At 45.9% G+C, this 15,321-nt stretch overlaps 1 protein-coding gene across 3 annotated transcripts; it reads right to left on the bottom strand.

Annotated features, from left to right (window-relative positions):
- Positions 1 to 2,821: 2,821 nt before the first annotated feature.
- On the bottom strand, positions 2,822 to 15,033 carry ATP5F1C (ATP synthase F1 subunit gamma; the record flags this gene model as incomplete). 3 transcript variants are annotated; one of them, XM_083700896.1, is made up of 10 exons in its annotated part: positions 14,746 to 15,022; positions 13,381 to 13,415; positions 12,932 to 13,063; positions 8,745 to 8,949; positions 7,526 to 7,669; positions 7,194 to 7,258; positions 6,527 to 6,682; positions 5,247 to 5,343; positions 4,094 to 4,138; positions 2,822 to 2,969 (listed from the first exon to the last, which is right to left on the bottom strand). In XM_083700896.1, the coding sequence occupies exons 1-9, from the start codon at positions 14,799 to 14,801 to the stop codon at positions 4,132 to 4,134; spliced, it is 897 nt and encodes a 298-aa protein (XP_083557022.1). In that variant the 5' UTR covers positions 14,802 to 15,022. The 3 variants fall into 3 exon arrangements, with proteins under 3 accessions (XP_083557022.1, XP_083557023.1, XP_083557024.1); XM_083700897.1 differs by lacking the exon at positions 4,094 to 4,138 and having other exon boundaries at positions 14,746 to 15,033; XM_083700898.1 differs by lacking the exons at positions 2,822 to 2,969; positions 4,094 to 4,138 and having other exon boundaries at positions 5,243 to 5,343; positions 14,746 to 14,982.
- Between the last annotated feature and the right edge of the window lie 288 nt (positions 15,034 to 15,321).

Raw genomic sequence — 15,321 nt, 5'->3', positions numbered from 1 at the left:
GATTTATTACTGACACCTGTTATTCCCCCATCCGTATAGTTAAAGCTATGGTTTTCCCAGTAGTGATGTATGGAAGTGAGAGCTGGACCATAAAGAAGGCTGATCGCCAAAGAATTGATGCTTTTGAATTATGGTGCTGGAGGAGACACTTGAGAGTCCCACGGACTGCAAGAAGATCAAACCCATCCATTCTTAAGGAAATCAGCCCGGAGTGCTCACTGGAAGGACAGATCGTGAAGCTGAGGCTCCAAGACTTTGGCCACCTCATGAGAAGAGAAGACTCCCTGGAAAAGACCCTGATGCTGGGAAAGATGGAGGGCACAAGCAGAAGGGGGCAACAGAGGACAAGATGGTGGGACAGTGTTCTTGAATCTAGCAGCATGAGTTTGACCAAACTGCGGGAGGCAGTGGAAGACAGGAGTGCCTGGCGTGCTCTGGTTCAGGGGGCCACGAAGAGTTGACATGACTAAACAACAACTGCAAATAACCATGGATCACTTCATACAATGGTCAGACATAAATGTCAAGACCTAGCATGAATGTCACAGGTGTTTCACAGCACACTGATCAGGAATAAGAAACCTGCAGATCTCCAGGAGCTCCAGATTCCATCGACCCCAGCCAACAAGGCCAAGTATTATGGAAGCTGTGGTTCAGTAACATCTGAAGGACCATGTTTTCCCCAACCTTACCAAAGACCATCGTTGCTCCCACCAGCCCCAGCCAGAACGACCAATAGCCAGGGATAACAGGAGATGTAGCCCCAAATCTCTAGAGGGCACAAGGTTGGGAAAGGCTAGTATATAGCTGGAAAGGTTGGCATCCATCTTTCTCAGGAGACAATGGAGGAGAACGCCTTTAGGGGTGAAGTCAAACTGTTCAACAGTAACAGCGCCTGGTAGCAGCTTGTGAAATGGCCCTCAGTTGGACTAAGTACCGTATTTTTCTGTATATAAGACACCCCCATGTATAAGACTTGGGGGGGGGACTCCGATTTAAGAAAATGGGAGATCTATTCATGTATAAGACGCCCCCAAATTTTGGACATTATTTTTTATGGGAAAAACCTAGTCTTATACACAGAAAAATACGGTACTTCTTCTTGCCAAATGTATACAGCACTGATGTATTCTAGATGTCAGAGCTAAATAAATTTCTATACTGTTTAGGTAGATCCAATAATTCCCAAGAGAAAAGCTTCTAGTTTAGTTTGGTTTTTTTACAAATGTTATCTTAAACATCTTTTTCAATTCATTATATATCATTTCCCAGTAAGTTTTAACCTTATTACAAGACCACCACATATGAAAAAGTACCTTTCTCTTTACATTTCCAGCACTTACTCGATTTTGATTTATACTGTACGTTTTTGCCAGTCTACTAGGTGTTAGATACAATCTATATAACATCTTCATATAAATTTCTCTTAAAACCATAACTTGCTGCAAATTTTATATCTGTATTAGTCGCTTCCATGGCAATATTCAGTGAGAATCTGTGGCTTGAGGTGTATATCGAACATAGGGAAGGCGTGTGAGCACATCTAACCTACTTATTGCATTGTCTTCACCCTAGGGCACGGCTGGTGAAGCTGTTGCCCTCCAGATATTGTCGGACGAATGTAACTCCCATCATTCTCAATCACTGGCCATTGTGGCTGGGGCTGATGGGAGTTGGAGTCTGTCAGGAAACTGCCATCGGAGCCAGAGGCGGAGGCAAGGCTCCCAAGCGATGCTGGAGAAGGGCCCAGCAGGGAGAGAGAGAGCTCATCGGCTGGGGAAGGAAATCAGCGTAACACCAGGGATAAAGGGGGGCAGATGGGGGAATCGGCGAGGGGGCTCCAGGACTCCTCGCCGGAGACCAGCGGGGAGAGCACGGGTCCTCCGCTGCCCACACCCACCCTGCGCAGAAGACTTCCGCGCAGGGAGAGTAGGCGGAGACTTGGCGTCAAATAACTTCTTTGCTGGAAGAGGTTCAAGAAACGCCCACTGACGGATTCTGCTAGCGACTGAAACAGCCACAAAGTGAAGGGCTGTCCAGACAGAGGTTTAACCAGGCAACCTAGCCAGGAGTGGCGGCAACTTACGCACGAGCAACCCCTATAACCATTACAGAATCCAACCACATCTGGAAGGTTACACGCTTTTGCTTCCTGTTCTAGTGCAGAACCTTTACTCCAACAGTCCTAATTTAGCCCGGCAAGTCTCAGGGCTTGGACTGCAAACCATAGCCACATTGCTCACACCTGCTATCATGTGATCTGAAGCTAAAATGGTCCCTACTCTTTGCATCAAGAAATCCACACTTTTAGAATCTGGCGGCTTTCTCTAGAGCCCCGCATGGGAACAGAAGGCAGCGAGGAGTTTGAAAGCTCCAACCTCTTCATGCAACAGATTGGGAGTATGCTTATCGATTTCGCGATTCTTCCTCTGAATTGCCGGCTTCAAAAATCTTCATCTGTAAGGGCAGCTCCAGCCTCACCCAAAAAAAAAGCGTTGATGACGTCAGGTGATCTGACAGATGGGCAGACTCAGGTTACCAAATTTAGGACTGAAGCTGGATTACCTTAACACCAAAATATTTCACAAAGTTTTTTCAAACTTACAACGGAGAGATTTTGGATGTTACCATAACTGTGCATAGCTCTCATTTACATCAAAGAGGCTTTGCACACCCACCCTCTCTGTCTCTCTCTCTCTCAAGGTGTCTGAATGTTTTTAATGAGATTGACATGCTGGCTGAGAGCATAAGACACTGTTGTTTACTTGTATTGCAGTCCAGCCACCCCCAGTTCCACATACCCAAAGAACCATGCCAGCTCTTTTCATGTAGGACTTTATTATAATATGATTTACAAACAGTTGGGATTCTTTGCCTGAAAATCCTTCACAGAATGACAGACCAATAATTTTGTCTCTCTAGAAAGGAAGCGGGATAAACTGCTTGCCAGAACAGCTTTTCTTCTTTACCTACAGAGAAAAACATTGCATTAAGGGAAGTTTGAATGTCACTCTGACGGGATCGGCAGCTTTGTTTACTAATTGCTAAATTGCTGCAGAACTTGAACGGTTTCTCATTTTCTCTTTGCTGTGTTAGTCCTTTCTTAAAAGTTTCATTTTTAAAATTCTAAACAGACCACGACAGCACTGTAAAACATTCCATAGAATGCAATGGGCCTAATATGTAATTTAAGCTAGGGAAGCAGTCTTTACATCACACTGATCTCAGTCTATTGAAACTTTTAAACTGTATATACGGCATTGTACAGTACAATAAAGGTATTGCTGATAGAAATGTTTATGCAACTAATTAATTTTTTGGGGAAGGCATCATCCCGGAAGAGACGTATGTGTTGTTTTTTTTGTCACAGCTATTGTCATATGAAAATGTGTACAGATTTAAGAGATCAATGCTTGTGGTTAATTGATTTCTGTTTCTTGAATCGGGTAACCCACAAAAAGTAACCGTGGAAATATACCAGCAGATATGCCTATACTTCAAAGACCAGCTTGATCTGAAGGAAATCCTTTGCCTTTGTGCAACGTGGTCATCGTAAGTGCCATGACCTAAGCGCAAGAAACTTTGCTGCTTGTTTCCTCAAAGCACTTTCTAAACTCCCACTTGCAGACACTTTAGCACAGGCTTCATGAGTTCGGGAGAGATGAGGCAGGACTATCTTTAAGAAAGAAACTACCTTTCGATTATTTGCAACCCAGTAATTTTTTGAACTCCACTGATAATCCCACAAGGATGAGACAACTGAAGATCTTGCTGTGGAATTTTAAGTACAACTGCAGTGTAGTATTTCCAGAACATTTGAAGCTACACAGTTAAAGACAGTATCAAGCATGTCTCTACAACACCCTTCCACCATATCTCTCTAGTGTTGTCTAGAAAAACATTGCTTTTGATTTCATTTCTGCCAAATGCGTGGATTGATTTTAAGCAAAATTCTGCAGGATGCAAGTATTCATGCAATACCAGACATTCATAAACATGCACTTCTAGAACAAACATCCTAAGTACTTTAACTACATTCTATATATTTTTTTATTTCACCACCCTTAACATCTATTTTCCAGTACCACTTTACCTGTTGACTTTGGACGACCCTCACTTTCTGATTACCCCTTAGTTCCTAGTTGTGGAATGGTAAAAATAAAATAAAATACAAAAACATGCAGTGAAGCAATTAGCAATGTAAATTAAGGCAAAACATGCAATGCATAGCAAAAACACTGTTGGAAGTCAGATCAACTGAAGAGATATACTGATTAACACATGGATTAAAGTCACAATTGCTTTCCATTATACAAAATGCCATTTCTCTCCAGCTTAATTGCATGATTTCAAGGCATGCTGAGGATGCACTTCTGCATTCTGTGGAGAGAGCTTGATCCAAAGGAAAGCTGCAGACTGAGCTTTTCAGGGGGGGAAAGTTTGTCAGCATAGAACCGACATAGGGAATTCACTGCCACGAGAGATGGAGACTGCCACTGACAGCCATCTAAACTGATGATTATTAACCATAATGGCTACATGGAGTCGCTGTGTTCAAAGGCAGCGTACTACTGAATGTAAGGTGCTGGGGAGCAAAGACCACTGAAGGCTGTTGCATTCCGTTATTGTTTGTTGTCTTGCCAAAGGCAAGCAGGGTTCCTCTCCATTCTTCCTCACCCACCCTGGACCTAACAATGAGAACTTGCATGCAATGTGGTTAGTAAGGTAAAGGTAAAGGAACCCCTAACCATTAAGTCCAGTCGTGACCGACTCTGGGGTTGCAGTGCTCATCTCGCTTTATTGGCCGAGGGAGTCGGCGTACAGCTTCTGGGTCACGTGGCAAGCATGATTAAGCCACTTCTGGCAAACCAGAGCAGCACACGGAAATGCTGTTTACCTTCCCGCCAGAGCGGTACCTTTTTATTTACTTGCACTTTGACGTGCTTTCGAACTGCTAGGTTGGCAGGTTATGTTGTCAGTGTGCAGCCTTGATAAGCACCCTTCCAAAAAATACATGTGCATCAACTCAGGTGCGGGACACAGAGAAAAGCAATATCCTGCAAGAAAACTCCAGTATTAGCCAACAACCACTGCTGTAAATTTGGAATTAACGGGGAGAGGGTGGTGCCAAACTGTGCCATGCACTGATCACTGATTTTTTTAAGCACAAATGGAAAATTTGCTGCCACATTCAACCGCATGGAACAGAAGGCCGAAAGGTTGGAGACTCGTATGCCAATACTTACAGAGCAGCAGCACCAGAGATGATCTCAATAAGCTCCTTGGTGATGACAGCTTGGCGGGTGCGGTTGAATGTCAGAGTCAGCTTGTCAATCATCTCAGCTAGAAAGGGAGACGGGAGAAGTTCAATAGCAAAAGTATCAATAAATCTTAAGCTACTCAACCATTTTATTTTGCCCATTGGTTTTAAGTAAGGAAGCGTTTTGAGTACTTTATATAGTCTACTTTCTTGCTTGCTCAGAACCAAGGGCTTAAGTTACTTGAAATTTTGTAAATATTGCGAATCGGTGAATATGAAAGGGTACAGCATCAAGGATTCTACCAGCTACTTTCTGGGCCAAGGGCTAATTTCTATACTGTCTTTTCTATCCATAACAATTTCTGTCATCACTTTCCATTATAATGAACTCTAGCAAGACTGTCCTCAGGCAAGTGCAGTGCAGTCCTATTAAGAATCATGCCCTATTAAGTTCAATGGCGCTTACTTGCAAGTAGGTGTGCCTAGGACTGAAGCCTTAGGCTTGTCTTAACAAAGCCAAGGTCTTTTTGTAAAGCAAGTAACTAAAAGGCAGCTATTCTAGCTGGTATGTAAACATGTGGGATGTGAAACTTAGAGCAGTCAAGTACAACATTCCTACAGTGGACATGTTAGGGGATGTTTTGTACCACTCAGGAGAAAACTTCCTGTTTCCTCCTGAGCTGGGACAGAATTCCACTGAAGAGGGTGTAGCCTATTCTGGGCAGAGGAGCAGACGTTCCTCCATGTTGTTTTGTTCTTCTTCTCCATTTTGTCTTTCTGTATGAACTGCTCAGTCGCATTCACTTGGAACCAATTCCCTTATGGGACAGTTTATATAGTTATATACTTGTGTAACCTAAGTCTGCCTTCAGGGATCTATCTGTGAACCTGAATGAATCTGTGGGTACACTACTTTTATATTACATTTAATCAGATTCTCATGTCTATTCTTTTTAAGAGGGATTAGAAGGGATCTTACCAGGAATCTTGAGTAGTGAGGCTCAGACGAGCCAGCAACAAGCTAACCGCCGTGTAATTTAAAAAGGGGGGTGTTTGGAACTGTGCTAGGATATGGAACTTGCTAGCACAAGTTTAGGAAGGATATCATTAAATAATATATCCTCTCCTGCCTCCCTAGACATCCCCACAAAACAGAATCTTGCTTGCTGCTCTCCACTGGGCCTCTTATCTAAATTCTGGTAGTTTCTGCTTTTGCTGCTAACTTATCACAGTAGTACACTGTAAACTGCATGGGGAGTTCCTTACAAGCATTCTTGCTGGCATTGTCCATAGCAGTCATCCTTGCACTTTGCTCACTAGTAGTAGACTCCTTTAATGAGTAGAAGATGATGTTTGCCAATGTAAATTCCTGATAGTTTCGCAGGACATCTGCATCAATATCATCATAGATACTAAGGCTTTCTGAAAAACGAAGAACAATAATATAGGTGGTTTATTAGTTAACGTTTATCAGATACAGTAATAGCAAGCCAAACGCATATATGATGGAATTTCAAAACCACTGTAGATTAGCAATCGGTTTTTTTTTTTTAAAAAAAAGAAAAACACACAGGAAATCCTTAGCTTTCCAGCTATAAGCAATTTCCGTTTTACAAAATTCAACTGGCACTTGCACACTGTTAGCTCTAATCGTGCCTTTTAAAAAGCAAAATAAGAGGCAAAGAATACAATAGCAATAATAATAGTAGTAGTAGTAACGACAATGTGTCTATATACAGCATCGATAATTTTAGACCACAATTCTTTGCTTCCTAACCCCAGTGTGATAGATAAGGGCAATGGTTTGGCCTTTTGCAGTTAAGCACTTATGGAAACAAAAACTTTAATCAGCATAAGAAGCAATAGCACACAAGGGGGAAATGCCCCTAAAAATGCAATTTTTTACTCCACTAACTAGCCAAAGTCTACTTACCAGCACCAGAAACAGTCTCAAGAGAATAGATGGGTTTCTCATCTGTCTTGTAGGAGATGACGGACCTAAAAGAAAAAGAAAGCTCTGCTGAACAGTTTTAGTGACATGGCTTGAGAGGATCTGCCTGCCAAATGTTAAAATCCAGACACACTTAAGCAGCATGCAGAACTTCCTCTATTATCCTGGTGGCACTTGGAGCCACCAAACAGAAACCCACCTTCAGACACCCAGCAGAAACTCACATTAAAACGCTAAACTATATTCAAATCTACTGACCTCTCCCCAATTCTTTTATTCCCATTGAAAATGATGGAATTTATGCTTTCTCTTACCTGAACCGATTATAGATGACTGCTCCTTCATCGAATTCGTACCCAGAATTCAGCAGTTCCAAGGCAATGATCGACGCATCTCCAAAGGTGGGAGGCTTCCTCCCCACTTCCTTGAAGTTCATCAAGAAGTTCTTGCCGTGTGTCCTACAACAAAAGCGAGCCCGCGTGTAAAGTAGACCGGGCCACAGTGAAACATGCTTGAGTTATAATCCAACTGCTATGTGTTCTATACGGGGCTGGTTTTGAGAAGTGCCCAGAAACTTCCCCTGGCCCATAAATGCAGCGTCTAATGAGGGTCGCACCCACTGCTAGTGCGATTCTCCCTTACTGAAACGACGGCATAGGCAGGAATGTTTATGAATATCTAGTGAAAGTTAATGATGATGATGAAGACAGATGCTCCCCACTAGGGACGGCATTCAGCAACTGGGGACCCACCACTGAAAAGGTCCTGTCGCAGGTTAGCACCGAATGGGCAACCCCCACCACCAAGGTCTCCCCCCCAGTTCCCCTCCCCTTCTTTATTTTTATTCCAGTCCACTGAGCACCTCCATCCTTTTCACCATCCACTACAATCTGGAGCTTAAACTTGCCTCAACCTTCCAGCTTCTGAGCAATTAAGCCTTAGCCCTTAAGCGTAGGTGCAGTGATCCTATAGTCCTGTCGAATGCATCCTACACATCAGCTCTCCCTCAGCAGGTAAGTATCACTGCCTTACATTACAATTCTGAGCATATTCAGTTGCTCCTAGGACCACTTTCTCAGAAGGAAGCTCATTACAGCCTTTGGGATTAATGCAAAACTAACAGTAGAAAAGGACGGGGGTGGCACTGTGGGTTAAACCACAGAGCCTAGGACTAGCTGATCAGAAGGTCGGTGGTTTGAATCCCTGCGATAGGGTGAGCTCCTGTTGCTCGGTCCCAGCTCCTGCCAACCTAGCAGTTCGAAAGCACGCCACTGCAAGTAGATAAATAGGTACTGCTCTGGCGGGAAGGTAAACGGCGTTTCCATGCGCTGCTCTGGTTCGCCAGAAGCGGCTTAGTCATGCTGGCCACATGACCCAGAAGCTGTACGCCGGCTCCCTTGGCCCATAAAGCAAGATGAGCGCCGCAACCCCAGAGTCAGCCACGACTGGACCTAATGGTCAGGGGTCCCTTTACCTTTTAAGCAGTGGAAAGAAAGGTTCAAATTCAAGGAATGGGCTGCTGTTCCCCATTACCTCTGAAGTATGCCTCTCAGCTTGTCACCGATTCCGACTAACATGACCTCTTTTCCCGCATCTGTGAGGGCGGTGACTTGGCTCTTGATATTTTTAGCCACAGAAGTGTGGATAGCACCGCAGAGGCCACGATCGGAAGACACCCCTATGAGAAGATACTTCTTCTTGTCCTCAGGGGCCTTGATTTCCGCTTTTTCATAAAGAGCTAGTAAAGAGAAGAAGGGGCACAGCCAACAGCAGGCATTATTAGAAGCCATCAAAATACAGCGGCATCGAAAGATACGTTGTAGAACTTCCTTCCCACCATCTGTCATGGATGCTTTAGCTGAGGTACCGGCATTGTGGAGGGTTGGACTAGATGACCCTTGGGTCCCTTCCAGCTCTAAGATTCTATGAACTACAGTACTTCCAATAAGAACCACTTCTACAAGAAATACTGCCCCACCACCTCTGTTACTTAATCAAATTCCAACACACAGATCAAGATCACGCAACAGAAACTATGAGCTTCTTCAGCATGATTTACTTTTCTGCATTTTGAAAGCTTGTTGACGACCCAATGTTTGAGTTAGCAAAACTGCAGCACACACCATTTGAGATTAAGTCACAGTCTATATGCTGTGACAAGGAACCAGGCAGAGGGCCTTCTCGGTAGTGGCACCTGCCCTGTGGAACACCCTCCCACCAGATGTCAAAGATAAAAACAACCACCAGACTTTTAGAAGACATCTGAAGGCAGCCCTGTTTAGGGAAGCTTTTAATGTTTAATAGACTATTGTATTTTAATATTCTGTTGGAAGCTGCCCAGAGTGGCTGGGGAAACCCAGCCAGATGGGCAGAGTATAAATAATAAATTATTATTATTCCATCAGAATGTACCCCTAGTAACAGCAAGAGAGACACTACAGTGGTACCTCGGGTTACATCCGCTTCAGGTTACAGACTCTGCTAACCCAGAAATAGTACCTCGGGTTAAGAACTTTGCTTCAGGATGAGAACAGAAATCATGCTCCGGCGGCGCAGCAGCAATGGGAGGCCCCATTAGCTAAAGTGGTGCTTCAGGTTAAGAACAGTTTCAGGTTAAGTATGGACCTCCGGAACGAATTAAGTACTTAACCCGAGGTACCACTGTATAGGCAATCAAGGACAAAAAGAGTGCAAGGTATTTTCCGCACAAGCACAGAATATGTCAATGACAGAATACAATGTTCTGAAATTTTCATCTTAGCAACAAAAGCCACTCTCAAGTTTCTAGTCATGACCATACAGATAGGCTCTTGAGTATGTGAGCAATACCTAGCAAAGTGTTTAAAACCAAAGGGGGCTCAGAAGTATTTCCAATAGCGATGGGGTACGTGGTTCAACATCTTGAATAGCTTCTTATCAACCCCCTTGTAGGAGAAATACTTTAAACAATGTAAAATTACAATTACTTGTATCCAGCAAAGTTCTTTGGTGATGCTTGCACAACATAACTTCAAATTCATTTCCCCTCCTGCCATGTCCCCGGTTCTGGGGGTTCCCAAACATCTTTGCACTAATGGGACGACTTTGTTGGGAACAATCCAATATATAAAAATATGCTTGATTCCCATACATTTATGGAGGCTGCTGAATTCAGTCTATTTTGGTGTAGAATTTGGCTTGGCAGTTTGAATTTATTTAGAACAATATTTAATGTTGTTTTGGATTACTTTCTTTAAAACAAAACTTGGTACTGTCTTTTATATTTGTATCATTTTCTTGAATTCTTTATGAGTTTTGTATTTTATTATTGTAAATTATTGTTCTCGAAGCTACAAACATGAGTCTGACCAAACTGTGGGAGGCAGTGGAAGACAGGAGTGCCTGGCGTGCTCTGGTCCAGGGGGTCACGAAGAGTCGGACACGACTAAACAACAATTGTAAATCACTTTAGGGCATCTCTCAATGTGTGAAGCAATATATAAAAGTACAGTGGTGCCCAGCAAGACGAATGCCTCGCTAAACGAAAAACCCGCAAGACGAAAGGGTTTTCCGATTTTTAGCGGCTTCGCAAGACGAATTTCCCTATCGGCTTGCTTCGCAAGATGAAAGCCCATAGGGAAATCTCCGGGGACAGCGGGGAAGTGCAGCGCGCCTTCTCCTCTGTTCCCGGACCTGTCCTAAGGCTTGCGGTGGGAGGTCCGGGAACAGAAGACAAGGCGCAAAGGGCTTCTCCTCTGTTCCCGGGGCTTGCGGTGGGAGGAGGGTTTTTCCTCCCCACCGCCAACATTCAGAACAGCATTCTGAATGTTGGCGGTGGGGAGGAAAGCCCTCCTCCCACCGCGAGCCTTCAGGACAGGTCCGGGAACAGAGGGGAAGGTGTGCAGCGCTTCTCCTCTGTTCCCGGACCTGTCTTGAAGACTTGCGGTGGGAGGAAGGTTTTCCTCCCCACCGCCAACATTCAGAAGGCTGTTCTGAAGGCTGGCGGTGGGAAGAAAAGCCCTTCTCCCCCGCCAGCCTTCGGAAGAGTTCCCGCCTAGGCTGCGGATAGCAGCCTGCTGCCCCGCGCGAGGGGCGCTCTTAAGCAGAGCGCCCCTCGCGCGGGGCCGACATTCGCAGCTTGGGGAGCCCTGCAGGGGAAGTCCTGCAGGGTTCCCCAAGCTGCAAATGTCTGCCCCTCGCGAGGGGCGCTCTGCTTAAGAGCGCTCCTCGCGCGGGGCAGCAGGCTGCTATCCGCAGCTTGGAGAGCCCTGCAGGGAAGTCCTGCAGGGTTCCCCAAGCTGCGAATGTCTGCCCCGCGCGAGGGGCGCTCTGCTTAAGAGCGCCCCTCGCGCGGGGCAGCAGGCTGCTATCCGCAGCTTGGAGAGCCCTCTGGACCTCTTCTGAAGGCGGGCGGGGGGGGCAAAAGTCTTTGCTCCCCCCCCCGCCTGCCTTCAAAAGCCGTCCGGGAGCATTTTAAAATCGCCCCGGGACAGCGGAGGAATTCTCCACTGTCCCGGGGCGATTTAAAAGCCCCCGGGAAGGCAGGCAGGGGGGACAAAGACTTTTGCCCCCCGCCAGCCTTCAGAAGAGGTCTTTGCTCCCCCCCTGCCTGCCTTCCCGGGAGAGCGGAGAAACGCAGCGCTGCCGCCCGCCAGCATTTTAAGATCGCCCCGGACAGCGGAGAAGTCCTCCGCTGTCCCGGGGTTTTTAAAATGCTGGCGGGCGGCAGAGAAGGCTTCGCTGCCGCCCGTCAGCATTTTAAGATCGCCCCGGGACACCGGAGAAGTCTCCACTGTCCCGGGAAGGCAGGCGGGGGGGAAGCAAAGACTTTCGCCCCCCGCCGGCCTTCAGAAGAGGTAGGGGGACAGACTGTCCCCGGACCTGGTCTGAAGGCGGTTTCCATAGGAACGCATTGATTGATTTTCAATGCATTCCTATGGGAAACCGTGCTTCGCAAGACGAAAAACTCGCAAGACGAAAAGACTTGCGGAACGAATTAATTTCGTCTTGCGCGGCACCACTGTAAACAAGAAAGGAGGTAGGGAACCTTTGGCTCTCCAGATGTTGTTTGCTGGTCATGCTCGCTATGGCTGGAAGGAATTTAACATCTGGAGGGCCACAGGCTCTTTATCTCTGCTTTAAAGGACCAGGGCTTTATAAATCTAGAGAAACATCAAACTTTTGAGCTAACTTAACGTATCATCATTTCCAATGGTCCATAGTTAATGCAAATTTTAAAGATGATTTGCAAATCTACTTAGAAGTAGTTCATCAGAAAGTTATAGGTCAGAAAATTATCCCTCCTGTTGGTTTCTGCTTTCTTCACTGTGCAGCAAATGCGTGTCACAAGACAATGTTTGCATTCCACAGTCAGAGTTACTGTTGGGTTCCCACGGGAATGGGAGACTGGATGTGACGTACACTGGTTTCCTGTTTTTCAGTGTTCTGTCGTTTCTTTGTTAGAGAGGGAGTTGCTTCTCTGCTCTCACAGAGGCAAGATGTGTGTTTGTATGCTCTCAGCATAGCTTGTAAATAAACTTCAACATGTAGCACATTACCTGCTTATCCTTTCGTTGCGTGACTACGCTCTGCTTGGGCTCAAGATAAGACGAGTCTGTATCAGTTCCAGATGGGCAGGAGCTGATCAAAATCTCACACCTCCCACCCCCCAAATTCCCCCTCCCCCATGATTTAAAGGCTACTGCTGCAAAATCAGCCACAAGAGAGGCAACTTTGCTTACCCAATGCCCCGACTCCATAAACTCTGGCAGGCTTTAACTCTCTCTCTGCCCTGGAATACTTTGCTGCGGCAACCATCTTCATGGACTTGGTAATTTTCTGGATGTTCTTGATGGACTTTAAACGCCGGGTAACTGCACAGATGAGAGTGAATGAGCAAAGGGAGGATTTCAAAGAGACACTGAGAAAAAGAAGCATTAAAAAAAGGATCTAATTAAGCACTGGTCTCTGTAACAAGTAAAAATCAACCCATCTGTAGAGCATTGGCGTTATGCAGCCAAATCTACCAGTGCAGGGATGAATAACCAGATGTTTGACTATAGTTCTCATCACCCCTGACCATTGTCTGTGCTGACAGGAGGAGATGAACAGCGTCTAGAAGATCACAGGTTTACCTTCTCTGCAGTAGTTTTTGACATTTCAGGGTATGCATCTAGAATGGAATACTTACTGTCTTTCAAAGTTGCCATATTCCTTACTTGGACCCTGAAAAATTAAACACAAAACAGATACTTCGTTTCTTTAAATGTTATTTCCCCCAGTAGAACAGTGATTCACAGCTTTTCTAGTTTCAGAGGCACACCTGAAGACCTAAAGAACTGCTGTAGGTACCCAAAAAAAATATTTCACAGGTGGCACTTGGCAATAATAATAATAATAATAAAAGCCACCAGGCATCTGGGGAGAAAGACTTTGGCAATCCCACCTGCCATTGAACCCAATGTTTTTTGACTATACGTGATTTTGGCTTTAGCTGCTATCCCTGGAACGTTAACCCCAGCGTAAGCTGAGAGATGCCTATATATATTTACCATATTCATATATATGCCAACAGTGAACTCATTCTCTGCAATCAAAACAGCCGCATCTATGCATGAGAGGCAGATACCAACAGGCATGAGTAAGCCCCAAAGTTGGCAGATGTACAAAAATATATAAATCAATAGGGGGGGGAATCCCCCCAAGGCAGCCTGAGGTTCAGTAGTCACAAAGCACTGGAGCTTTGCTGTTATGGGAGTGGAGTGACTAGGAACACTCCACACTGCAACATTTTGTTGCAGGGCCCACTTGCTATAGGTAGAAAACTACGGAGTCCCACTAAACAGCAAAGCAAAGATGCTAAAAAGCAAGCTGGGAAGTCGACAACCCATGCCAAAACGATTGGGCAGAAACCTTGACAGGAGGAGGGCAACCCTGTCACTCCTTTTGCAAAGGGAAAAGAGATATTTGGCGCAGATACACGGGTGCGCCACCCCTGCCCCGCAAATCCCACCACACTCCTTAGACTGGCAGTGGAAATAATGCCGGTTAAGCATTGCAGTGCAACAGCAAAATGCTGGGGGGGGGGGGGGGGAGACGGGACAAATTGATAGATAATTATAAACGCTGCCCCTTCCCAGGATGTGGAGTGGAGAGGAAAAGAAGAGGATGAAGGTTAAGCTTCACAGATCAGCCATAGACCGCTCTGCCTCCTTCCTTTTAGCAAATGTTTTATGCCACTGGGGAAGTGGTAATTCTGTAATGATTTGTTTTGGATGTTTGTATGTGATGCCAATAAAAGGTTTGATGATGATTACAGACCAGCCGTTTTTTTCTTTTTTTGCATTCTGACGGGAAAATGCAACTAGCAGCCTGAAATATAAAAAATTATAACCTTGAGAGGGAAGATATTGGAGGTTGAATGGGACATATTTGCTGCCCAATAATAATAATAATAGCAGCAGGTCAGGTTTCAACCGTGGCTCGTGGGGACCTCTGAGCATGTGCAGAGTGCCCTCTCCCATTACCCCCTCGGAGCAGAAGGGCCTTCACCTACCATTGCGGCTGCGAGAGAGCTGCGGCGGCGGCGAAGGCGGCTCCCCGGGACAGCATGGCGGCGGCCTTTCCTCGTCTCCTTCCTTCCCCGCCTGCGGCCTCCCTTCTTCTCCTTCTCTTCCAGACGCGGCCCTTCCTTCCTTCCCTCGCGCGCTGCCCGCCCGGACCCGGACCGGCTTGAAGGTCAGAGAGCCCCCAACGCGCATGCGCCGCAAGAGCTCCACCTGGGGCGCGGAGCGAATGGTAAGGAGGAGAAGGCCACGGCAGGCGAGGGGGGAAGGACAGCTTCCGGGTGAAAGGGCGCCGGAACTTGGAGCCTCGCTCTACGCGCGTCTCTATGGTCCGTCACAAGGGCAAACCGGTCGGGTTTTACAACTTCCGGACTCTCTTATGCAGCGCAGGGGCGGACCATAGAGATGAGGGGCAAGAGCGGCACGCCCTCCCAGGTGATTCCATAGAGATGGTCCATAAATAAATTTCAGTATCTGAATACATTGCACGTACGTGTGTGTGTATAAATACATTATAGATTAAATACACTAGATCTATAGGTAGATAGATGCGCATTTGATATATC

Source organism: Podarcis gaigeae, assembly GCF_964106915.1.
Source record: "Podarcis gaigeae genome assembly, chromosome: 10".
Lineage (NCBI taxonomy): Eukaryota > Metazoa > Chordata > Lepidosauria > Squamata > Lacertidae > Podarcis > Podarcis gaigeae.
The sequence above is the reverse complement of the archived record's forward strand: the minus strand, read 5'-3'. Positions and strand labels throughout refer to the sequence as shown.